Genomic DNA, 26963 nt, shown 5'->3' with positions numbered 1-26963 from the left:
ATAGGATATGTATTTGCATTTGAAATGACCCTCTGCAAGATGCCTAAACATCATCCATGTGAACCACTACACCAGAGGTCAGCAACTAGTGGCCCGCGCCTGCTGCCAATTATATCTGGTCTGCCAAATGACTTTGATTACAATAATAATAACAACAATAAAACATTATTTACTTTGATTTAAAAAGGGCCAGGCTGTTACAACGTTCACTTCACTTCCTTGTTACAGTATTTAAGCACCTGATTGGCCGCGTAACTGTCGTGACGTGATGGCGTCACAAGAAAACAACTAGTAGGAATTGCAGGAAAAATCATTGTCACTTCGAACGGCCCTCGCCTGTCTGATCGTCGCTTTGCAATTTATCGGGGGAGACGTGCCCCTCACGCCGGCTTCCCTCCCCCCAAGCATAACAAAGCGCCGATGACCACCGGCAGCCGCTGTGGGCCTCCGCTTCGAGCAGTCACCGTCCTGTCCGCTCCACGTAGTCCCCGTCCCGGCTGCAATCTCGTTGCAGATGAGGCAACTTGGCTTGGCATTTACAATATAAACGCAGGAAGGATGAACACATACTTTTCTCTCCACTCTTCTTTATACTTCCTTCAAAGTTCAAAATGTTCTTTTATTTCGGTGTCCAAAATCCCACATTCATAGGATTTCGACACAACTGACAGATATGTCAACGTGATGAACTATTATTATTCTTGTTTTATGTGAAGTTTGATGTAAATCTGACAATTTGTTTGTTCTCGGCGTGGTCAGGAATGAGATGGCTGGAGCGGACGCCGCAATTGAAAAATCTGAAAATGGCCTATTTAAACATCACATTTTTGTCTCAACAAATAAGAAACCTACGGGCATTTTTCTACCTAAGAGTCAAGGTTTCGGTCACAAATTTCCTATTGATTTATACTGATTCCTGGACAAATCAATCATAGTCAAAAGATTACAGTAGGCTCAAATGTCATTTAAATGACTAATACATTAATTAGGCTCAGAGAAGTGTTTATTACTGTATTTAAAATGGCAGTTATTCAACCATTAAGTCTTAAAAGACAGTGATTAAAGACAGTTCCATTATTATCGCCAGGTTATTTACCTGTTTCACAACAACGTGAGAAGCTGCTGCTGTAACACAGTAATAACAGCCTGTAGCAAAGTTCATTAAATTACACTTTTGTACACGAAATAATATAATAAAATATTTTTTTTTTTCAGCAGGAAAAGCAGGGTTTGCCTGATGACAATGTAATTTGGGCTCACAATTGAATTGTCGAAAAAATTTGGCCCAGGGCCAAACTTAGTTGACATCCCCTGCACTACACTACACACTATCACTCCATATCCAAAATAATAATACAATAGAATTCAATTGACAGCAGCGCTATGCCAGCATAAACTATTACCAAAAGTGAAAAAAAAAAAATGTCTGCCTGATATGGCCGTAGATGTTGGCCTGTCCACATTTATGCAAACTATAATTTTTGCATTCAGCAGTCTGTGCTCTGACAAGAAATGGGTAGTAGATGACAATGAAGAATGGCCTTTGTTGTGCTCTTACGCTTGACGGAGGAAATGATACTCTCACTGGAGGAAGATAGGCATGTATTAACTGCTATTTAACTTGAACACTTTTTTTCAAAATGGTTTGCTCCAGCTTCATGTACATTCAAAGAGGAAGTGCTGCTGTCAGAGACTTCGTTAAGGTGTATGGACATTTTCACAACTGATATACACTAATACAACAATACTACTACTAATAATAGTAATAATAGTTACACAAAAGTTTCTTTTACTGACCTCTGTAGCCTCCACCACCGCCTCCAGCCATACAGCCACCTCCACCGCCCCCAAAGCCGCCTCGTGTCTGCCAGAACTTTTGACAGGCTTGTCCTCCCTGTCCCCCCAGAACCAGGGGTCTGCCACCCTGACTGACAGGAGCGCTGGCATTCCATCCTCCACCACCACCTGTCACCAGATGCACCATATACATACTGTATGAGAAAGTAATGTACCGTAATGTAGATTTTCTTAATCTAAAGAGGTAAAGTAAGAATAAACAACTGAAATAATGTGGTTGCACAAGTATGAACACCCTCTTATAACTAGGATGTGGCTTTGTTCGTAATTAACCAATAACATTCAAACTCTTGTTAAATGGGAGTGAGCACACACCTGACACCATGTACGGTGCCTCTGATTAACCCCAAATAAAGTTCAGTTGTTCCAGTAGGCCCTGCGATTGGCTGGCAACCAATTCAGGGTGTACCCCGCCTCCTGCCCGATGATAGCTGGGATAGGCTCCAGCATGCCCGCGACCCTTGTGAGGATAAGCGGCTCAGAAAATGGATGGATGGATGTTCCAGTAGGTTTTACCTAGCATTTTCTTCCCTTATAGCAGAAGAATGAAAGTTTGCTCTGACAATCATAGGATATGCATCATTATTTGAAATGACCCTTTCCAAGCTGCCTAAACATCAGCCATGTGAACCACAACACCAGAGGTCGGCAACTAGCCTGAAAGCGAACACTGACTGGTATTTGGAACTGTTCATAATTCCCACCTTTTCTAAGGCCCCCTGAAGAAAAAAAGCCCCAAAGCATTATACTTGGTGTTCTTGGGCGATGAGGAGTGTTTTATTTGTGCCAAACATACCTTGTGGAATTATGGACCCCTAACCCCCCCAAAAAAACAAAACCTTGGTTTCATTGGACCATAGCACATTTTCCCAGAGGAGTCTGGGAGATGTCAGTATCTTTGGTGCAAACATAACACTGTTTATCAACAAAGATCACCATACCAACAGGTAGTGGTGGTGGCAGCATCATGGTTTGCGGCTTTGTTTCTTCAGCTGGAACTGGGGCCTTACAAGATGGATGGAACTATGAAAAGTTGGAAATAGCAGCCATTGTTACCACAAAATCTTCAGCCTTCTGCCGTAAGGCAAAAAATTGTCCGAAAACAGCCTATTTGAACAGCTGAACCTTTCAGGGTCAATCAGAGGCACTTTAAACAGCGGCAGGTGCATGCTGACTCCCATTTAACATGAGTTTGAATGTGACTGGTTAATTCTTGACACAGCCACATTCCAGTTATAAGAGGGTGTTCATACTTGTGCAACCATATTATTTCAGTTTATTTTTACTTTGCCTCTCAAAAAGATTAAAAAAAATAAACGAGTCGTGCCGGTCACATTAATTTTACAATACCACAAAAACCTGCCATTTGAACAGAGGTGTGTAGACTTTTTATATGCCCTGTATGTGCAGGGGTGCCGATGGGGATTTGGGACGCCTTGAAAAAAATATATTTTTTGCCCCACCACTTAAATACTGTAAATATAAAATACAACATACACAGCGGACCCCTATAACCTAGCCTCCCAGACAGCCGTTTTGTTTCATTGCTGCCATCAGTCGTCTCTCACATAAATGTTCTCCTTACGGTGAACAACAGACTTATGCCACAAGAGTTCAGTGGGGGTCCTCAGCTATTACAGTACTAGAGCAGCAAGGTACATGAGGACCTGTAGTGTAGTCGTTTGAGTGAGGACTCAAGTTTTGTTTACTTGAAGTACACGAGTTCTAATTAACGCTCTGTGCAGGGTTGCTGTGTTTTCTATTTACTTAAAGTCAGGCAACGCTGCATTTGATTTAGCATCACTACCACTTCATCACGTCTCTTACCTTCCAATTGCAACGAGACAAAAGAATGATCATTTAAAATACAGTATTTGAAAAACCAAAAATGTTCTAGTATACAACCCTTTTCAATACAAACCTTGGGGTTTGCTCACATTAATAAATAGTAATTTTTTATTTTACCTGCATGTAGCTGAAATCACCATGTCGATGTATATTGAAGTTGGTAAGGCCTATGAATGCATGAATTTAACATGATATTATAGAAACTTGAGTGTATATCTGTATTATAAATACTGAGAACTGTGCCTACATTTGGATATGAGGTAACCAAAATCTTACATACAATCTGAGGTGGGTAGTAACGCGCTACATTTACTTCGTTACATTTACTCAAGTAGCATTTTGGATATATTGTACTTGTCAAAGTAGTTTTAATACTGCATACGTTTTACGTTTACCTGAGTACTTATGTTAAGAAGAAATGTTACTTTTACGCGGTTACAATATTCTAAATGGCACTCACAACTTTTATTGATCAATTATTGCTTATTTATCAACTATTTTGTGCGCGACCTATCTGTATAGACTACGACTTTGACTTCCGCATTGGGCGGTGTTCGCTCCAATCAAATTAAAGCGCTAGTGACGTTTAAGTCTAGTTAACCAATCAAACGACACAAGGAAGTCACATGACCGCACACAACATCTTCTATTGGGCTTCCCGGGCATAAGTATGAGTACGTAGAAAAACAACAGCTTTAATCTATTTTAGTATTTGTCTGGCACTGTCTGTCTGCCCAAACGCGATATTTCAGCCCACTTCTAACTTGAAAAAACATCTTGCAGAACATTGGAGATGTTTTGTTGTCGTTTTGGCTGTGCATATTAGCCCACATTAACCCTATTTTATCCCAAGTAATTGTAAAACATGCATCTCTTGGGGTATGTGATAATACCTCTTACACTGCACACATGCACACACATGCGCACAGCAATATCAGAATTTGCACATTCACTTTTTATTGTATTTTTATTTCATTGATGTTCATGCTCTTTTTCATTTAAAAAAATCTCGTTACCATTTACTTAGTACTTGAGTAGTTTTTTTCTGTGTGCTTTTTACTCTGAAGTAATTCTTGGAGGACTACTTTTTACTTTTGAGTCCCATTATTGTCAAGTAACAGTACTCTTACTTGAGTACAATATTTGGCTACTCTGACCACCTCTGCATACAAACCTTAAAGTGATGCAGTGCGGTAATACATCACTAAAATCTTCAACTGTACCAATGAAAACATTATTATAAATAATATTTCTCTCAATTCTCTGACATAAAACTGAGCATCATTGTATTTATAAAGGCAGACATTTTGTTCAATACTGAGCAACCATAAGCTTGTGGGTTATTGGTGTGCACAGTCACATAACAGAATAAAGATGGGTGTAGCATACCAGCAGCACTTGACTTCCCATTGCGACCCGGTTGGTTGATGTCATAGTCCATCTGTTCCAGCTGGCTCTCTGATTGGCTTCTGTACCCTCGGCCCCCTCCCCCACCAGCAATGATGAGGGGGACGTGAATCCCATTCTGCACCTGGGTAATTATTAGTAATTATTTTTTGATTGTTGGCAGTGTTCATTTTGGTTGCCATGTGAACATACTGCCAAGATATGTGTAACTATGTTGGACTACTAGAATATAAAAATAGTAATAAGCTACCATGGAAAATGTGTATGCAAAATCTCTAGAAAAGTGTCGTTTCTAAATGCCAGGTTACAGCGGCAAGTTCCTGGGGATATCATTCCTTAGTTATCTTCTCACCTTGAAAACATATGTAGCCCCACCACCTCCTCCACCTCCACCCTTCACTTGACTCTTATTCAGCATCGGGCCGGTCTGTTCTAAGCAGATCTTATTCAGCAAGGCGTTGGACTGTGGGGAGGAAGACATTAATAGCGCTAACAAGTGATGGCTTCTATTAGTGTTAGTTGACTGATTAGTAATTTAACTTTCACGGCAAAGACAAATCATATAAGCCTTTGATTAAAATCAAAAGTAACAATGTCAAAGTGCATACATATCCTGGAAACACGTTTGAGAGACGGACCTGAAGGAGAGAGCTTTTTATCCAGTTTCTAAGTAGCTGTAAATCACTTATTATTTTTGCCTCATTGTCATGACAGTATCTCCTCGACTATTTATGATGTCAAATGACAAATGTCACGTGAAAAGGGTCATTCAAATAACAAAGCCAGGCCAAAAGCATCTACAGTACATCTGTGCTGTACCGCGTGCTAGCTTTTTGTCTTCTTCTCTTCAAATAACTTTTCTGCAATTAAGATGATACAGATTTCAAACAGTTATTTTTCACAAAACATTTACCATCAAAATCTTTTCCCAGAAATAAAGACTCTCAAAACAGAAATAGGGGATAAAATTTTGACACTATCGTTTTCAAAAGCTAGCTTTTTGTAATATACAAAAATTAGACCAAGGTAAGTTATTTTGAATCTTTTCCCACCATTAATGTGACCTATAACCTGTACAACTCAATTATATTATTTTTAATTTTTTCGAGAGGGGAAGTAAAAATAATCAACTGAAATACAGTACCAACGTTGAACTTCTTGGCCATAATTCTAAGGTATGTTTGGGACAAAGACAACGCTGCTCCTCACCAAAAGAACACTATACCTACAGTGAAGCATGGTGGTGGCAGCATCATGCTCTGGGGCTGGTTTTCTTCAGCGAGAACTGGGGCCTTACCAGATGGATGGAATTATCAAAAGTTTGAAACAGCAGTCATTGTTACCAAAAACCACAAAAAAAAAAAAAGGCAGGAAAAGCCTTCTAGAAAAGCTGAACTTTTTTTCCGGGTCAGTCAGAGGGGCTTTAAATGGTGGCAGGTGTGTGCTGACTCCCATTTAACATGAGTTTGAAAGTGATGGGTTAATTCTTAACACAGCCACATCCTGAGTTACAAGCTGTACAATTTCAGCTAAGCTCTCAAAAAGATTTAAACCACGACCCTAGTGAGCATAAGCGGCTCAGAAAATGGATGAATGGATGGAAGGTCACATTAATGGTGGAAAAAGTTTTGAAATTATTTATCTTGGTCTCAGGTTTTACATTACAAAAGCGTGACATTTGAACAGGGGCGTGTAGACCTTTTATATCCATTGAAGTTTTCTTTGCTCTACTACTCGGGATGACTAAAGACATTCCACACAGCCACCCTATGTGTGTTATTGTTTCATTCATTAATCATTCGATTACTACTGTACATGTGCTAAATATCAACTATTTAACTTCAAGCTGAACGAAAAAGAACCCCAAAAATTTTTTCACATCAAAACATCTAATGTTTATTTGATCATTTGAGTATGCAACAAAGTTTGTATCAGCACTGTTTTAAGGGGTGGGGGATGTAACGAATATACGCAATATATCGTGGCTTGTTGCATGTGAGATGGATAAAATGACTATATCGCGACTATTGAGTACAAATCCTCACGTAATGTTTTCTTCTTTCACTCTCTGCTGGTGCGCCTCTCACCGTAAGCATGCGTGTTTTTGCACCAGCTTAAAACTGAGAATATTTCATTTTCATGTTCAAAATCCAACTGTAGTGTCTGCTTTATATTGGTGTCATTTTATGAATCAAAGGGTTGATTTATATAGTAATTTACAGAATAAACCAAAATATCTAGCTACATATCATGTATCACGATATAGCCTAAAAATATTGAGATATTGGTTTTGGACCATATTGTCCAGCCCTACTACATACAGTATAACCCTGGCTTTAAAGTAGGTGACTGCTAATGAACCAGTCCAGAATATATCCCGCCTCTCACCCAGGCTCCAGCTCACCTGTGACTCCAATGACAACAAGCAGTATAGAAAATAGATGCATGGATAATGTGGAGTTGCCATTACAACGACAGAGATCCCAGTCTCCTTATTAAAAATCATGTACTTTTACAAAATATTTTCTCCTTCAAGAGATGGAACTTTTTTGTGCATAATTTTAGGTAATCAATTTTACGTAAGGCCGCACGGTGGAAAACTGGTTTGCACATCTGCCTGACAGTTCTGAGGACCCGGGTTCAAATCCAGCCTCGCTTGCGTGGCGTTTGCATGTTCTCCCCGTGCCTGCGTGGGTTTTCTCCGGGTATTCCGATTTCCTCCCACATCCCAAAAACATGTGTGCTTGGTTGATTGAAGACTCTAAAATGCCCGTAGGTGTGAAAACAAGTGTGAATGGTTGTTTGAGTCTTTGTGCTCTGCGACTGGCTGGTGACCAGTTAAGGGTGTACCCCGCCTCTCACCCAAAGATAGCTGGGATAGGCTTCAGCATGCCCGCGACCCTTGTGAGGATAAGCGGTACGGAAAATGAATTCATGAATTTTACGTAATTCATGTTAGGCCCCGTTTCTTGAAAGTACAAGGTCTAGTTTTACTTATCTACTCTAAAATGTACCTAAACACTCTGATGCGCACTCACACAGTCGTTCATTGCTAACTTTACCTCTCGAATTTGTCTAAGCTGCAAGCTCTGAGAGGCTGAGTGCAAGGAGAAGGTGGGGCTTCACTGAGAATGATTGACAGGTAGCGGTAAACTTGGCAGGGTACAAAACAAATGCCATCAAAAGTTGTGGAAAAGCCTTCACTCCTTCTCCCTCTAAGCCAGTTGTGATCTCACTTTTAAAGCTGTGTCTGTGAGAAAATAGATGTATGAGAGAGAGCAGGAGAGAGAGAGCAGGACACTCACTGCTCCAGACTTCTCTCCAAGTGCTTGTACCGAAGTGCTCTCTTGCTTGGTAAAGAAGAAAAATTGTCTGAAGTAACCGTCCAACGTGGATATAATCTCGACAACCAAACTTTTGTGTGTATAATGGGGTTCCCTTGACACTTTCATTCACGCCAATGGACAATTCAGAGTATTCAGTTAGTATGTGACAGTTAGTGTGTGGCCTGCGAAAGCAAATAATGAAACGTCCATGATTCTTGCTAAAATCTGTGCCAAAATTTCCAATTGTCATGTAATAATAAAACCATTGACATATTGCAAGCATTTTTTTAAATGATCAAACCCCTTTTTCCAATAATTTGAACAATAGTTCAAAAAACTACCTGGACTTCTGATTTCAAAACTATTTATCCATTAATTTGTTGTGCATGTGTAATATGATGAGGCAACATTTACATGGTTTCACAGTCATAACCGCCCTCCATAACTACAATGTGGCCCATGACAAAAATGAGTTTCACACCGCTGGTATAGTATCGTAAATAAGAGTACTATTTTTTTGTTGACTACCCTATGAGTGTCTCAGGCTTTATTGGTTAAATGGTCCATCAAAATACAGGTGTATGAAAATGAAGTCTGTTAACATTGTTACGTATACCTCATGAAATTGACATTTTCTGAGATGAAAAAGCTGAATATTTTTGCGAGGACAACATTCCACAATTTAATTTCCTAAAATGTTTGCAATTCCAAACTTCTTTTGCCCAAAGTGTAGCAGTTGTATTCATGTACTAAATGCAGGGTACTACGTGCTTAAAAATCTCATTGGAGACCAAGTTCAGATCCTAGATTTGACACTGATTCAGTGCACTTTTTATTGTAGACCTATGAGCAAATTTACTCACACTTTCTTCGGCTGACTCTGAAAAGAGAACTGTACACACTTGTGGGCTGACAGTAGTTCCATGTTTTAAGAGAAATCATAAAGAATATCATGAAGTTCTCGAGGGAATGTATGACATTGGAGCATGGATGCTGGGAAGACTTAATGCTCGTTGATATGTAAAAGAATATCCATTCATTTTCTATACTGCTAGTCCTGATTAGGGTTGGGGGATGAGTGCGTGTGCGTATCTGTGTGTGCGTGTGTGAGCTGGAAACTATGCTCCCAGCTGACATACAGTATTTGTATATTTACGCACATGACTGGTCATCCGCCAATCCCGAGGCAATAAATGGGAATACTAATTAAATATTGTGAGTGGCTCCGATATCTCATTCAGAAAAAGGTTAGTAGTTGGGCTTTTCTTGTGAACGTCAGTAAACAATGTTACATCTCCTGTACTGTGTATGGAATTAACACATTGCATATTGTTATTGTCTATAACTCCATAGGACTTGATATACTTTACTGTGTACTGTTTTGTGTCCCCATTTGTGTATCGTTTTGTAAAAAATATTATCTGTACTGCATGTGGTATGAACATTGAGTATTGACTGTGTACAGTGGCGCACAATGTCAGTAATGACAGACACCAACAGGCAAAAATGCAGTTCCTTGATTCTGGAGTCCCTTTTTCTGGTTAACTAATGAAGGTTGGATGCATGTGGCTAGTATCATGGGTCACAGAATTTTAGTGGACAAGCTGCATACATTAATAGCAGTGAAACAGTTTCTCCATAAAATAATGTATCGTGAGTGGATAAGGACAACCTGTGCAGGCATCTCCGCTTACAAACATTGATTCAATATTTTATCTTAAGCTAATATCAGCATATAATTGAGTCTTTTGATGGAAAAAACCATATTAATGCAATCTCTATGCAGTATTGCAGGAAATAATCATCGAGAGGGACTTCTCTGAGATTGAAATTATGATTAGATATACAGGAAAACATCAAAATGGTTCTATTTGTGTAGTGCTTGTGAAGAAATGTACAACCATTTTTAGGAGATGATCTTCTGTTCTAATACAGTATGTGCACAGGAAGAGGGTTTTGTTATCGCTCTCATTACCAGTCATAAAGTAGTACATACAGCTCAAACAAACGCACATTAAAAGAACTTGAAGTTCACTCAGTGAGGTTCAGAAGTATACAGATACAACTGCAGATATGGGATCATACAAGGTGATAACTAATGTGGCTGAAATTGTTGAAAAGCTTGCAGTAATGCCTTTAATTAACTAAACTATACGCATAGTTGCTGATTTGTTATTAAAGCTATCTGCAATTACATCAGTATAAAATTGAGCAAGATCGAGTTACAAGCCAACATTATAGCTGTATTCCGGCAATACCAATTTACATTGCAAGTGACAGTGGGCCAATTATTTAATCTATATTTTTATTTCAACAAACGCTTAACAGCCTTATGTCAAACATGACTTGCTATCCAAATACAGAACTATCCAATTACTTTTCTTGCCACCATCTTTCTGTTGGTTTGTTCTTGAGTTCAGAAAAAAAAAAACCTAGCATTTGTGTAGAGTCAGTTGCAAGGACTCTATGTGACATGAGTTATGTAGAATACAGTTGTATAGATTTGTTAATACCCAGGATGAATAACGTCCCACAAACCATCTTACTTTGTTAATATGAGGAATTTTCAGTCTAGAGGCTGGCCTACATTTCTGAATGTTTATATTGGAAATGATGGATGGTTTCATTGATAACTAGAGGGATTGGGAGGTTTTTAATCTGAGTGTTGTGTAACCATACAGCGAGGCTCCCAGCAAACAGCTCCAGAGCATCACGGATGACAACCACCTCTGACAAAACAACAAAAAAGTAAGCCAAGGAGAGACAGCAGGGGATCATTGTGAGGTTGGTTGCTTTTTTAAATATCCGTTTTGTGGCCCTAAAATGAGTATTCTCTTTTGACTAGCATTTTTTATGAGTGTGTATATATGTACACTGGTGCCTTGAGATACAAATTTTATTCATTCTGTGTCCATGCTCTTCACTCAAAATGCTGTCATTTCAATGCATCTTTCCCCATTGAAATGAATGAAAATGCCATTAATCCTTTCCAGCCTCCCTGTTCCCACCAAGAATAAAATGTTTGGGTTTTTTAATAAGTAGTATAGTTTTACTTTATAAAAACACAGAATAATACAATAATTAAATAGAATGTAAGGCACTAAACAGTTTGTGCCTGATGATCTAATGTTTCATCCATCAGTGTACTGCACCTTTTGGTGTGCCCGCCCTGGCCACCAGTAGGAACTCTTGTATAGTACAGTGATGCAGCCAAATGAAGAATAGACTTCTTCTGTGGCTCTACCACTCAATAAATTGCTATAATATTAGTCTTTTTTGTCAAGGATGAAGAATATATGCCTGTGAGTAGTGTTATCATATCTGTTTCTATGTGTTGTTCCACCATATGTGTTCATATATCAATTTCTTAAACGGAACTGTCAATGCTAACTGTTAGCATGTCAATGGCATTTTCCATTCATCTGGGCATTTTTTGTTAGTTAGTGGACTTTCCCAAGGCGAAGCTGTAGTTGTTTTACATACGCAATGTGTAATTCTGTTTATTATATGTTTAGCTTGACCATAAACTTCAACTGGGTGTTGCATGAAACAGCTTTTTTAATGAAATGTTCACCATTTGTTAAAGTGCCGCTTATTGGGAAGTGAGCTGAATTGAGTTTACTGCTACCATAAAATGCTCGTATCTCAAGTTTGCACTCGTGAGTCAAAGCAAAAATTCTGCTGAGTGACGGCTCGGATCTCGAAAAACCCAGAAGTCGGGTCACTCGTATCTCAAGGCACCACTGTGTTTGTGTATATATACATATATAATATGGTTGTCAATCTATAAATTTTTTTAAACCGATTAATCGCGATTAATCCCAGGTGCCAAATACACCACACATAAAACCACATTTTGCTTTGAGATGATATTTTAAACTACCTCGACGAAAAAAGCTTTCAGCGCTGCACTATATGCAAATGACCATTTTTTTTTCCCGAAAGTCACATCTGGGTGACTTTTTAAGCAAAATCTGCCGCCGAGAACACCAGTCGGAGTCTCCTCACTTATCTTTTCAGTGGCAATAAGCATTGACATAATCACTGACCTTATAGCAACCTACACCACATTTCTAATATCCATCTGCAGTTAAAGCTATAATCCACAACTATTTTTTGTTGAAGATTTTCACCAAAGCCACTACAAGAGTAGATGACAGAATGCTGATTAAGCCTATCAGCTTCTGAAACATCTTTTTTTGGTCATATTTAGTGACTATCCTACACATCCCCACACTGGATCATTTGGTTGCGCTCTCAAATTATGTCATCGAAATGAAGTATTTTACCTACAGTACAAACAGGCAGGTCCATAAATGGACAGTGCGCAAGTCAACTGAGCCATAGAGAAAGGACAAAGCGTGAAGGAGGAAGCTGGACAAGAATTTTAGCCTTCGTCATATCGAAGCGATGAAGGCTTTGTTATAATGCTGAATTCGAACGTTAGGGGGCGCCGGAAATCACAGATTATAGCTTTAAAATAATATATGATTAATGCAACAATTGTTTGTGATTAATCATGAGTTAATGCTTTAACCTTGACAGCCCTTTTATATATATATATATATATATATATATATATATATATATATATATATATATATATATTTATTTATATACACACAGTGGGTACGGAAATTTTTCAGACCCCCTTAAATTTTTCACTCTTTATATATTATATTGCAGCCATTTGTTAAAATCATTTAAGTTCATTTTTCCTCATTAATGCACACACAGCACCCCATGTTGACAGAAAAAAAACGTAATGGTTGAAAGTTTTGCTGATTTATTAAAAAAGAAAAACTGAAATATCACACAGACATAAGTATTCAAACCCTTTGTTGTGACATTTATATATTTAACTCCGGTGCTGTCCATTTCTTCTGATCATCATTAAAATGGTTCTACACCTTCATTGGAGTCCAGCTGTGTTTGATTATACTGATTGGACTTGATTAGGAAAGCCCCTGTCTATATAAGAGCTTATAGCTCACAGTGCATGTCAGAGCAAATGAGAATCACGAGGTCAAAGGAACTGCCTGAAGAGCTCAGAGACAGAATTGTGGCAAGGCACAGATCTGGCCAAGGTTACAAAAACATTTCTGCTGCACTTAAGGTTCCTAAGAGCACAGTGGCCTCCATAATCCTTAAATGGAAGACGTTTGGGACAATCAGAACCCTTCCTAGAGCTGGCCGTCCGGCCAAACTGAGCAATCGGGGGAGAAGAGCCTTGGTGAGAGAGGTAAAGAAGAACCCAAAGATCACTGTGACTGAGCTCCAGAGATGCAGTCGGGACATGGGAGAAAGTTCTAGAAAGTCAACCCCCAGTGCAGCCCTCCACCAGTCAGGGCTTTATGGCAGAGTGGTCCGACGGAAGCCTGTCCTCAGTGCAAGACACATGGAAGCCCACATGGAGTTTGCTAAAAAAAAAAAGAAATACCTGAAGGACTCCAAAATGGTAAGAAATAAGACTCTCTGGTCTGATGAGACCAAGATAGAAATGTTTGACCTTAATTCTAAGTGGCACGTGTGGAGAAAACCAGGCACTGCTCATCACCTGTCCAATACAGTTGCAACAGTGAAGCATGGTGGTGGCAGCATCTTGCTGTGGGTGTGTTTTTCAGCTGCAGGGACAGGGAGACTGGTTGCAATCGAAGAAAACATTAATGCGACCAAGTACAGGGATATCCTGGGCGAAAACCTTCTCCAGAGTGGTCAGAACCTCAGACTGGGCCGAAGGTTCACCTTAAAAAAAGACAATGACCCTAAGCACACAGCTAAAATACCGAAGGAGTGGCTTCGGAACAACTCCGTGACTGTTTTTGAATGGCCCAGCCAGAGCCCTGACTTAAAACCAATTGAGCATCTCTGGAAAGACCTGAAAATGGCTGCCCACCAACGTTCACCATCCAACCTGGCAGAACTGACAAGGAGGAATGGCAGAGGATCCCCAAATCCAGGTATGAAAAACTTGTTGCATCATTCCCAAAAGACTCATGGCTGTATTAGCTCAAAAGGGTGCTTCTACTAAATACTGAGCAAAGGGTCTGAATACTTATGGCTGTGTGATATTTCAGTTCTTATTTTTTAATAAATCTGCAAAAATGTCAACAATTCTTTTTTTTTCTGTCAATATGGGGTGCTGTGTGTACATTAATGAGGGGATAAAAAGAATTTAAATGATTTTAGCAAATGGCTGCAAAATAACAAAGACTGAAAAATTTAAGGGGTTCTGAATACATACATATACATATATATATATATATATATATATATATATATATATATATATATATATATATATATAAAGATATATATATATAAAGCAGTATCATGCTGTATAATGTTCTCTGAAGTCCCTAGGTTCTGCTAGTGGGACACAGTAATGCATCGTTAAATAAATATGTCTCGGTGAACATGATCTCTGTGAAGGTTGACTGTGTGGCAGAGGTTTTACTGTGGGCTAACAAACATGAAAAAATGCAACTAATGATGTGGACGGTGAAAGAGTTTATACAATGAGATGTTCCAGGCAGCATAGTTGGATACTTTGTAAACCACAATGACTTGAATGAAACTTACATTGGGACATGCATCCTCTCCTTTTTGACCAACCAGGATGTAAATCAGCTCTCCTTTCCTCAGCAGAAAGTCACCAGCTATGTAGATGCCGTGCGATCTACTTATGGCCATAACACTTCGGCCGCCTGCTGCACCAAAGGCTGTGATCCTAACAAACGCACACAACAGAAGGACAAACAAAAATAATCATAATTCATTCATATCATTAACTGTAGATGAATTGTATACCAGAAATGACTCAGAGGTTCCATTAACATTTACACACAACAACAAACAAATAACAAGCTAAATGAAATTGGAAAACCTACACATTCTGTCAGCGTCCTTCAATAATAATAATTGAGCTTCAAGGCACGTAAGCACAAGTATGCACGCATGCATTCAATATAATGCAGACACATAAAAGCAAATACATCGATTTTCATAGCACAGGACGCCCATTTCAACTGTCCCAGTTTTACCAGCCAGAAAAAAAACATTGATTGGTTTTTGGGAGTGCTTCGATATTGCTCTTCCCTGGTGGTCATGCTTGGTGGGGAGAAAATGCTGCCTGGTGGTTGGTAGCTACGTCAGCTGTTTGCCTAATGACTTTTGGGAGATGTAGACCAAACATTCATCTCTGTGGCCGTCTGCCAAATTCATTTACTGGCTCTGTCAGATAACCAAGCTGCATTAAGGCCACAATTTTGATGTTTGGAGGCAAAGAGTTTTTTTCTAAAAATTCTGGGACATGTGTCATGACTGTTATGTATTTAAAGACTCAAGACTCAGCAGGGCTGAGTGGGAGGTGAGAACTTTTTCGAAGTCGAATTCAAGATAAATGCTTCATGTTTTCATAAAATGCCCACAGGAGAGATATTGATTCGGCCCAAGATGATGGATACTACATATTGCATTCTAGCGTAAAACACAGGAAAATGTGTTCAGGCTGATTGTTGATGTATTTTTGAAGCCTTTTTGAAGATTCTCTCCTCTGCTCCTCTGTTCTTTTGAGGAACCTTGATGCCCTGCTGATGCATACAAGAGAGGAAGAAGTAGGCGGGAGAGAGGAGTGCATCGTTATGAAAGAGATGAGATGCTCAAGACTGTGGCTGTGCTCAGGAAATACAGTTTTAGTGTGAGATGTACAAGTATGTTTATTTGCAGCATAAGGCCAGTATTTCAAACACATGCCCTACATATAAGCCTGTTGCTATAACAATTTTGAAAATGTTATATATATATATATATATATGTATATGACCCTAATGAGGATAAGCGGTACAGAAAATGGATATATATTAGACTTTACACCGATTTTATCAGCCTTATCGGTATCGTCCGATAATTAGCATTTTATGCTGATCGATTTAAATGTCATAATCTGCCGATCCGATCAAAAGACCTTAACTCCGCGTTGCCGCGTGCACAGTATATTTGAATCCAAAAGGTAGTTTATTTTTAGACTTGTCGCGTGTCTTTTGATGAAGTACTGTAAATATCTGATGGCCAATGAAGTTATTTAAAAAAAACACAAAAAAAACATGTCTGCGGTGTGGGACAGACAACACGTTTGAGACAGGCAGACTACAAGACAAATTTGTTCTTTCATGATTGCACTGTCAGACTACTGCAATAAAATCTTGTATTCCGACACCACCGCATCCCGTTTTTGGGCTTTATCTTATCTAAGCAGGCAATAAAATGTTATGTAGGCTAGCAAGCTACTGCTAGCACGAACGGTTGTACGTAAACATGCTGCCGTTCTGTCGAATCATGCTCTAAAGTTTCGGTGTGGGTGAAGTAATTTAATTACAGTAAGTTCGCACCCATTATTTCTGTCATGTAATGTTGGTTTGAACTGACTGATTAGAATACACGATCTGACTAGAGCAGTGATTTCCAACCTTTATGGATCCATGGAACATATTTTATAATTGAAAAATCTCACGGAACACCAACAAACAAAAATGTCACAAAAAGTGGATACATTAATTACTGTATGTACTTCCTGCCTTCTAATAGAAGACCAATGTCAATGTCTTTGTCTCCAAAGTGTTCTGTAAATTGACTGCCTGTTGTACTAGAGCGGCTCCAACTACCGGAGACAAATTCCTTGTGTGTTTTGGACATAGTTGGCAAATAAAGATGATTCTGATTCTGATTCTGATTAATTTGTTCTGTCTGTCACTATGCCTCACTGGCATAAATAGAGGAACAAAGATACATTATTTATTGTAAGTATAATTTTTTGAGCAATTAAGTACACAAGTATATACAGTAAATGAACAGGTCATCTAAATAGACACATTTCTCCATCTTGTGATCGGATCGGTGATCGGTTATCAGTTTTTTAAACTCTGTGATCGGCCCCAAAAATCCTGATCGTGTAAAGCCTAATATATATATATATATATATATATATATATATATACACACACACACACACACAAACACACACACAATATATATAGAGCCAGGTTACTTTGAATAGTTTGTTTTTCCTTAAAACATTTAATCACCATTTAAAAACAGCTTTTTAAGGTCACTTGGGTTATATATGTCTGATATTTACATTTGTTTGATGATCTTAAAAATTAAAGTGGGGAAACAATGCAAAAATGTAATAATTTGAGAAGGGGGGCATAACAAAAGAGAGGAGTTTTACAATGACCCCAGGGACTGAGCCTTTGACCTCTCTCTTCTAAACCGACACCTATTCTCAACACAAATTTTGAAGGAGAAGCTTTTTTGAGAAATGCTCGACCTGATCAATCGAATATTCCTTTTTTTCTTTTGAATTAAGTCACATTTTTATCATGCTTTGGATCTTCAGACTTTGGACTTTTTATTTACCATCTATTGAGATTTTGAACGTAACCAACTGTTTTCCTTGAACTGATGTTTTTGGACTGCTTTGGTTTTCATGTCAGAGGATTGGCTTGGAATAGTTTATCTCATTTGTGAGTGAGTAGATGTTTCACATGCAGTTCCTTTTTGTGAATTTTTTTATTTTTATTATTTGATGCTTGTGCCCTTGTATAAATCTTTTTCTGATTATGGAAAAATGTTCCTTCCTTTTATTTTAAGAATAATAAGTGCAGTGTTATCCATGTTAGCAGACATAATCACACATTACCAACACAGCGTATGATTGTTTTACTACTATTTTTGAAAGGTTGTTTTGGCTATAATTTAAATAACAACAGGTCCTGACTGTCACATCAAGACCGTCTAACCTTCCTAGGTCAATTCCAAGTGCAAAAGCTCATGTGAGAGAGAGCAGCTATAAAGAAGCGAGGTTCACCTGACATCTACTTAGGTTACTCTGTCGAGGTGCGGCCTAACGTAAGCGGGGCCGACGCTTCATTAGCAGCTGTGAGAACCAAGGCGAATCTTTCTTGACACTGGCTTAAGCAAGCTCCCGTTTCTGGTTACGGTCAACTGTGTGATATGCAGGGACAACGGGGAGCGTTAACCGTTTAAACAGAGAACCGATCAGGACTCCCATAGTGCCTTAGGTACAGGGGAGCCTGGGGTAAACGAGAGCACACATATATATACACACACACACACAGTCACCTCTAAAAGTATTGGAACGGCAAGGGCAATTGCTTTGTTTTTGTTGTATACTGAAGACATTTGGGTTTCAGATCAAATGTCCAGCTTTTATTTCATGGTATTGACATCTAGATGTGTTAAACAACTCAGGACAGAGCACCTTTCGTTTGCAGCCACCCTCTTTTAAAGCAAAAGTATTGGAACATACATGATTAAATTAACTTAAAGTGAATAACATTTAATATTTGGTGGCATAACCCTTACTTGCAATAACTGCATCCAGCCTGTGACCCATTGACTTCACCAGACTGTTGCATTCTTAATTTTCAAATGCTTTTCCAGGCCTTTATGCAGCCTCTTTCAGTTCTTGTTTGTTTCTCTGGATTTCTCCCTACAGTCTCCTCGACAGGAGGTAAAATGCATGCTCTATTGGGTTAAGGTCCGGTGATTGACTTGGCCAGTCGAAGCCCTTGCACTTTTTTCTCCCTGATGAAATCCTTTGTTGTGTTGAAAGTGTGTTTTGGGTCATTGTCTTCTTTAAATTGCCCGACAAAATGGTTGTCCAGTCTCTGCAGGGCAGGAGTGAAGGTATCACAATCCACTGTTCGAAAAAGACTTCAAGAGAATAAATATATAGGCCATACCACAAGATGCAAACCACTCATCAGCAAAAAGAGTCAGAAGGCCAGATTGGATTTTGCAAAGTACAGAGATGAGCCATAAAAGTTTTGGAACAAAGTTTTATGGACTGATGAGACCAAGATTAACCTCTACCAAAATGATGGAAAGGCCAAAGTATAGAGAAAGAAAGTATCTGCTTATGAGCCACACAAGCTCATCTGTGAAGCATGGTGGAGGTAATTTCATGGCTTGCTGCTTGCATGGCTGCTTCGGGAACGGGCTCACTATTCTTTATTGATGATGTAACTCATGATGGTACCAGCAGAATGAATTCTGAAGTCTACAAAACCATTTTGTCTGGCAATTTACAGAAAAATGCATCCAAACTAATCGGGAGAAGCTTCGTCATGCAACAAGACAATGACACCGCCAACACAACAAAGGACTTAAAAGTAAGTGGAAGGTCTTAGACTGGCCAAGTCTATCACCTTACCTTAACCCAATAGACCATGCATTTTACCACCTGAAGAGGAGACTGAAGGGAGAAACCCCAAGAAACAAACAATGACTGAAAAAGGCTTCAGTTAAGGCCTGGAGAAGCATTTCAAATGACGAATGCAACAGTCTGGTGAAGTCAATGGGTCGCAGGCTTGATGCAGTTGTTGCAAGTAAAGCAAAGCAAATTTATTTATAGAGCACATTTCATACACAAGGTAACTCAATGTTCTTTACATGATTAAAAGCATTTAATAACAAAGAAAAAACAGCTTATAAACATTTAAAACAAAGAGAAAAAATAAAATAAAAATACAATTAAAACAGCGTACAGTGCAAGAAATATAATTTAAAAGTGGAGATCCTCTAAAAAGCATGGGAAAAAAGAAGAGTTTTTAACCTGGACTTAAAAACATGTACACTTGGGGCTGACATCACTTCTGTAGGAAACGTATTCCATTTGTGTGCAGCATAATAGCTAAATGCTGCTTCACCATGTTTGCTTTGGACTTTGTGCTCCACTATTTGACCTGAGTCTGTTGATCTCAGACCTCTATGTTCTGGTCAGAACCCAAGCTGCAGCATTCTGAATGTGCTGCAGCTCTTTAATGCTCTTTTAGGGAGTCCAGTCAGAAGACCATTACAATAGTCAAGTCTACTTGAGATTAAAGCATGGATGAGCTTCTCCTGGTCTGCTTGGCACATGCAAGCCTTCACTCTGGATATGTTCTTCAGATGGTTGAAGGCAGTTTTAGTAATTGATTTGATATGACTGTTGAAAGTCAGGTCTGAATCTATCAGAACACCAAGGTTTTGGACTTGGTCTTTAGTTTTTAAAGAGATTGACTCCAGGTATTTACTAACAGCAATCCTCTTTTCTTTATTGCCAAACACAATTATCTCAGTTTGTTGTGGTTTAATTGAAGAAAATTTTGGCTCATCCAGATATTTATCTGTTTTAGACAGTGACACAACACCTTAATTGAACTGTAGTCATCTAGAGACACTGCTAGATATAACTGTGTCATCTGCATAGCTATGATAGTCAAAATTAAAGTTCTGAAGAATTTGACCCAAGGGTAGCATATACAGGCTGAACAGAAGGGATTCAAGAACTGTCCCTTGAGGGACCCCATAGGTCATTGCCATTCGATGAGATTGAACACTTCCAATGGTTACAAAATAACTTTTTTCCTCCAGGTAGGACCTGAAACATTTAAGGACTGTTCCATTTAGTCCTACCCACGGTTCCAACCTGTTCAGCAGTATATTATGATATACAGTATCAAAAGCCGCACTGAGGTCCAACAAGACCAGAATTGACACCTTTCCCGAGTCAGTATTCAACCTTATATCATTTAGCACTTTGATAGAGCAGATTCTGGACTGTGATGAGTTCGGAACCCTGGCTGAAATTTGTCAAAAAGTTGATTTAAGTTTAAGAAAAGCTGCTGAACCGTTTTCTCGAGAGTTTTTGGGTCAACTGTGTCAAGTTCTGACACGGTAATAGAGTTTTTTCTGGGTGGCTTCAGATGTACAACCCTAATTCCAATGAAGTTGGGACACAGTGGTAAACACGACCTTGTCCCAGCTTTTTTGGAACATGTTGCAGCCATAAAATTCAAAGTTAATGATTATTTGCTAAAAGCAATAAAGTTTATCAGTTTGAACATTAAATATCTTGTCTTTGTAGTGTATTCAATTAAACATAGGTTGAACATGATTTGCAAATCATTGTATTCTGTTTTTATTTATGTTTAACACAACGTCCCAACTTTATTGGAATTGGGGTTGTAGTATCATTTTATAATTTTGCTGATTTGTGCTAATATTTAACCTGATGGATTGTATTTTTTCACTAAAATAACAAGCAAATTCATTGCATTTATCTGCTGTTAGGAGTTCTGGAGCTATCTGATTCGGGGGGGGGGGGGGGGGGGGGGGGTGTGTGCTTGTCAACCACAGCAAATAGAGTGTGAGTATTGTTGAAGTTCTTACTGATGATTTCAGAAGAGTGTTGCGGTCTAGCCCTGACTAACTCTTGGTTAAAATTACAAAGACTGTCTGTAGAGGTCATAGTCAATTTGGAGTTTAGTTTTTCTCCACCTACGTTCTGCTTTCCTACACTTTGATTTAGAGGTATTTGCCATCATTGTGCTCTTTCACAGTGTTTGAGGTCGCCTCAAGATTGCCTTAGTTTTAATCGGAGCGACAGCATTCATGACATTTGAGATTTTACAGGTGAAATTATCCAAAAGTTCATCAACTGTCTCAGCATTACCAGTTTGTGGCACAAACTTAGTGGCGGTACTATCATTTATGTACCTTTTCTTAATAGACATAGAGGTTGTCTGAACTATTGGAAGAATCTGTAATTCAAAGAATACACAAAAATTGTCAGAAATAGCCATATCCTTAATGCCAATTGATATAATTTAAACATCCTTAGAAATGACCAGGTCTAAGATGTGACCTTGAGTGTGGGTTGGACTCTTAATATGTGGAGATAGGTCAAATGTGTCTAGTATAGCAGAGAGTTCTTTAGATTTTTATTTCCATGTTATTGTCAACATGAATGTTAGTCTTCTGTTATGACAAAATAGTTGTAGTCAGTACAAATAACTGACAGCAGTTCTGAAAAGTCCTCCATAAATTTTCTACTGCATCTTGGAGGCCCATAAATTATTAAAACAATAACCTTTGGGTCACCTTTAACTAAAAAACAGAGATATTCAAAAGAGCTAAAATCACCCAGTATAATTTCTTTACACTGAAAGAATTACTTAAAAATAACAGCAAAACCACCGCTTTTTTTCCCTATTCGACACTTGTTCATAAAATAAAAATTTGCTGGTGTTGCCTCATTTAAAATGGTATTACAGCTACTTTCTGTTAACCACGTTTCATTTAGTAACAAAAAGTCCAGCTCATAGGTTGTAATGATGTCATTAATCAACATTGATTTATTACCAAGTGACCTGATGTTGAAAAGAGCTAGTCTCGCAGAGATAACTGTGACAATGGTTTGATAGATTCACATTTTATCCTCACTGAATTTGTAGTTCTACTTTTTTGTGCAATATTTCTTTGACCGACTTTCTGTCCCTTGTAATTACAGGGATCTGCCTGATCTCCATTTGGGTCTGACTTATTCTGCAAAAGAAGAAGAAGAAGAAGAAGAAGAAGAATCATCTTTTATTGTCATGAACATGCATGCATGCACACGAAATTTGTTCTCTGCATTTAACCCATCACAGTGAACACATACACATGTTAGTGGAACACACTGGAGCAGGGGGCAGCTGAAGCGCCCGGGGAGCATTTCGGGGTATCAGTGTCTTGCTCAAGGACACCACAGCCGTGAGTCCGCGGGATGTTGGCGGATGGTCCAGTCGGGGTTTTGAACCTAGGTCCCCCACGGTGGCAGGCGATGAGCTTAACCATTGGGCCACGGCTGCCCAATGACCCCGCAGATATCAGTCAGATTCTTCATGGGTGGAGGAGGGGCCCTTCGCATCTTAGTGGACGGTGGTTTCAGGGTAGGGGGGATGGGAGAAAGATTTTGGCGTGGTGTACGTTGGATTCCAATATATACAATCGCTTTCATCCTGTCTGTCACACCGAGCAGTGAATTAAGGCTTGTAGAGAGTGAGTTTTGCGTTGGGATTTGCTCCAATGGGCCAGGGAGGGGTGTGGGAGATTCAACGTGCTGGCTCATCTCATTTGTCATTCGCTCCTCCGATTGTTTGGATGACGCTGATGAATCCGTCTGCGCCTCGTGTCGCCTTATCTCCTGTTCCTCCAATTGTTTGGGAACAACTGCATCTGTTTGTCCTTCAGCCTTGTCACCAAGGCCAGAGTTTTCTTGTTGGGATGCTGAATGATGTACACAGTAAAAAATGTTGGCACCCAATAACTTAACACCTTGTCTATTTAGACAGAAACCATCTGCCTTGTAAAGAGGTCTGCGCTCCCAAAAAAATGCAGAAATTGTCAATGAAATTCAAGTAAGAGTTATGCTACCAAATATTAAATGTTAATCACTTTATGTTAATATTATGTTATCCAACACTTTTACTTTTGCTCACTTGAAAAGTGGGTGGCTTCAAACAAAAGGTGCTCTGTCCTGAGTTGTTTAACACATCTAGATATAAATATCATCAAATAAAAGCTGGAATTCTGAACTTTTGTCTCATATTCATCTTTTGATCTGAAACCCAAATGTCTTTAGTATACAAAAAAAAAAAAAAATTGATTGAAGTAATTGACCTTGTCGTTCCAATACCTTTGAAGGTGACTGTGTATATACATACATATATATACGTTTTCTGAGCCGCTTCTCCTCACTAGGGTCGCGGGCGTGCTGGAGCCTATCCCAGCTATCATCGGGCAGGAGGCGGGGTACACCCTGAACTGGTTTCCAGCCAATCGCAGGGCACATAGAAACAAACAACCATTCGCACTCACAGTCATGCCTACGGGCAATTTAGAATCTCCAATTAATGCATGTTTTTTGGGATGTGGGAGGAAACCGGAGTGCCCGGAGAAAACCCACGCAGGCACGGGGAGAACATGCAAACTCCACACAGGCGTGGCCGGGGATTGAACCCGGGTCCTCAGAACTGTGAGGCTGACGCTCTAAAAAGTCGTCCACCGTGCCGCCTATACATATATATATATATATATAAATACATATATATATATATATATATATATATATATATATATATATATATATATATATATATATATATATATATATATATATATATATATATATATATATATATATATATATATATATATATATATATATGGAGCTAAGTTGTCTGGGGAGCTAAGTTGTCTGGGGCTTTATGCCCCTGGCAGGGTCACCCATGACAAACAGGTCCTAGGTGAGGGACCAGACAAAGCACAGCTCAAAGACCCCTAATGATGACGACAAACAATGGACTTCGTTTTCCCTTGCCCGGACGCGGGCCACCGGGGCCCCCCACTGGAGCCAGGCCTGGTGGTGGGGCTCGAAGGCGAGCGCCTGGTGGCCGGGCCTGCACCCATGGGGCCCGGCTGGGCACAGCCCGAAAGGATAACGTGGGTCCCCCTTCCCATGGGCTCACCACCTGTGGGAGGGGCCATAGGGGTCGGGTGCAGTGTGAGCTGGGCGGTGGCCGAAGGCGGGGACCTTGGCGATCCGATCCCCGGCTACAAAAGCTGGCTCTAGGGACGTGGAATGTCACCTCTCTGGCAGGGAAGGAGCCCTAGCTGGTGTGTGAGGTCGAGAAGTTCCGACTCGATATAGTCGGACTCGCCTCCACACACACCTTGGGCTCTGGTACCAGTCCTCTCGAGAGGGGTTGGACTCTCTTCCACTCTGGAGTTGCCCATGGTGAGAGGCGCCGAGCAGGTGGGGGTATACTTATTGCCCCCCGGCTCTGCGCCTGTACGTTGGGGTTCACCCCGGTGGACGAGAGGGTAGCCTCCCTCCGCCTTCGGGTGGGGGGACGGGTCCTGACTGTTGTTTGTGCCTATGCACCAAACAGCAGTTCAGAGTACCCACCCTTTTTGGAGTCCTTGGAGGGGGTGCTGGAGAGCGCTCCCGCTGGGGACTCCATTGTTCTGTTGGGGGACTTCAATGCTCACGTGGGCAATGACAGTGAGACCTGGAAGGGCGCGATTGGGAGGAACGGCCCCCCCGATCAGAACCCGAGCGGTGTTCTGTTATTGGACTTCTGTGCTCGTCACGGATTGTCCATAACGAACACCATGTTCAAGCATAAGGGTGTCCACACGTGCACTTGGCACCAGGACACCCTAGGTCGCAGTTCGATGATCGACTTTGTGGTCGTGTCATCGGACTTGCGGCCGCATGTCTTGGACACTCGGGTGAAGAGAGGGGCGGAGCTGTCAACTGATCACCACCTGGTGGTGAGTTGGCTCCGATGGTGGGGGAAGATGCCGGTCCGACGTGGCAGGCCCAAACGTATTGTGAGGGTCTGCTGGGAATGTCTGGCAGAATCCCCTGTCAGAAGGAGTTTCAACTCCCACCTCCGACAGAACTTTGCTCATGTTCCGGGGGAGGCGGGGGACATCGAGTCCGAGTGGACCATGTTCCGCGCCTCCATTGCTGAGGCGGCCGACCGGAGCTGTGGCCGTAAGGTGGTCGGTGCCTGTCGTGGCGGCAATCCCCGAACCCGTTGGTGGACACCAACGGTGAGGGATGCCGTCAAGCTGAAGAAGGAGTCCTATCGGGCCTTTTTGGCCTGTGGGACTCCTGAGGCAGCTGATGGGTACCGGCTGGCCAAGCGGAATGCAGCTCTGGTGGTTGCTGAAGCAAAAACCCGGGCATGGGAGGAGTTCGGTGAGGCCATGGAGAAAGACTTCCGGACGGCTTCGAGGAAATTCTGGTCCACCATCCGACGTCTCAGGAGAGGAAAGCAGTGCACCACCAACACTGTGTATAGTGGGGATGGGGCGCTGCTGACCTCGACTCGGGACGTTGTGAGTCGGTGGGGAGAATACTTCGAAGACCTCCTCAATTCCACCGACACGCCTTCCCATGGGGAAGCAGAGTGTGGGTTCTCTGAGGCGGGCTCTCCTATCTCTGGGTTTGAGGTCACCGAGGTAGTTAAAAAGCTCCTCGGTGGCAGGGCCCCGGGAGTGGATGAGATTCGCCCGGAGTTCCTAAAGGCTCTGGATGTTGTGGGGCTGTCCTGGTTGACACGCCTCTGCAACATCGCGTGGACATCGGGGACAGTGCCTCTGGATTGGCAGACTGGGGTGGTGGTCCCCCTTTTTAAGAAGAGGGACCGGAGGGTGTGTTCCAACTACAGGGGGATCACACTGCTCAGCCTCCCTGGTAAGGTCTATTCAGGGGTGCTGGAGAGGAGGGTCCGTCGGGAAGTCGAATCTCAGATTCAGGAGGAGCAGTGTGGTTTTCGTCCTGGCCGTGGAACAGTGGACCAGCTCTACACCCTCGGCAGGGTCCTCGAGGGTGCATGGGAGTTCGCCCAACCAGTCTACATGTGTTTTGTGGACTTGGAGAAGGCGTTCGCCCGTGTCCCTCGGGGAGTCCTGTGGAGAGTGCTTCAGGAGTATGGGGTTCCGAACCCCCTGATACGGGCTGTTCGGTCCCTGTACGACCGGAGTCAGAGTTTGGTCCGCATATCCGGCAGTAAGTCGGACTCGTTCCCGGTGAGGGTTGGACTCCGTCAAGGCTGCCCTTTGTCGCCGATTCTGTTCATAACTTTTATGGACAGAATTTCTAGGTGCAGCCGAGGCGTAGAGGGG

At 40.8% G+C, this 26963-nt stretch overlaps 1 protein-coding gene across 1 annotated transcript in view; it reads right to left on the bottom strand.

The window, feature by feature from the left end:
* The window catches only part of alk (ALK receptor tyrosine kinase), a 446825-nt gene that overhangs the window by 47624 nt on the left and 372238 nt on the right, over nt 1-26963 (bottom strand). Inside the window, exons 13-16 of the mRNA XM_061795469.1 lie at nt 15021-15168; nt 5465-5575; nt 5095-5236; nt 1798-1965 (exon numbers count right to left, since the gene is read on the bottom strand). Coding sequence (XP_061651453.1) covers nt 1798-1965; nt 5095-5236; nt 5465-5575; nt 15021-15168 — 569 coding nt within the window. The remainder of the gene's footprint in view (nt 1-1797; nt 1966-5094; nt 5237-5464; nt 5576-15020; nt 15169-26963) is intronic.

This window comes from Phyllopteryx taeniolatus, chromosome 13 (genome assembly GCF_024500385.1).
Source record: "Phyllopteryx taeniolatus isolate TA_2022b chromosome 13, UOR_Ptae_1.2, whole genome shotgun sequence".
Classification (NCBI taxonomy): Eukaryota; Metazoa; Chordata; class Actinopteri; order Syngnathiformes; family Syngnathidae; genus Phyllopteryx; species Phyllopteryx taeniolatus.
The sequence above is the reverse complement of the archived record's forward strand: the minus strand, read 5'-3'. Positions and strand labels throughout refer to the sequence as shown.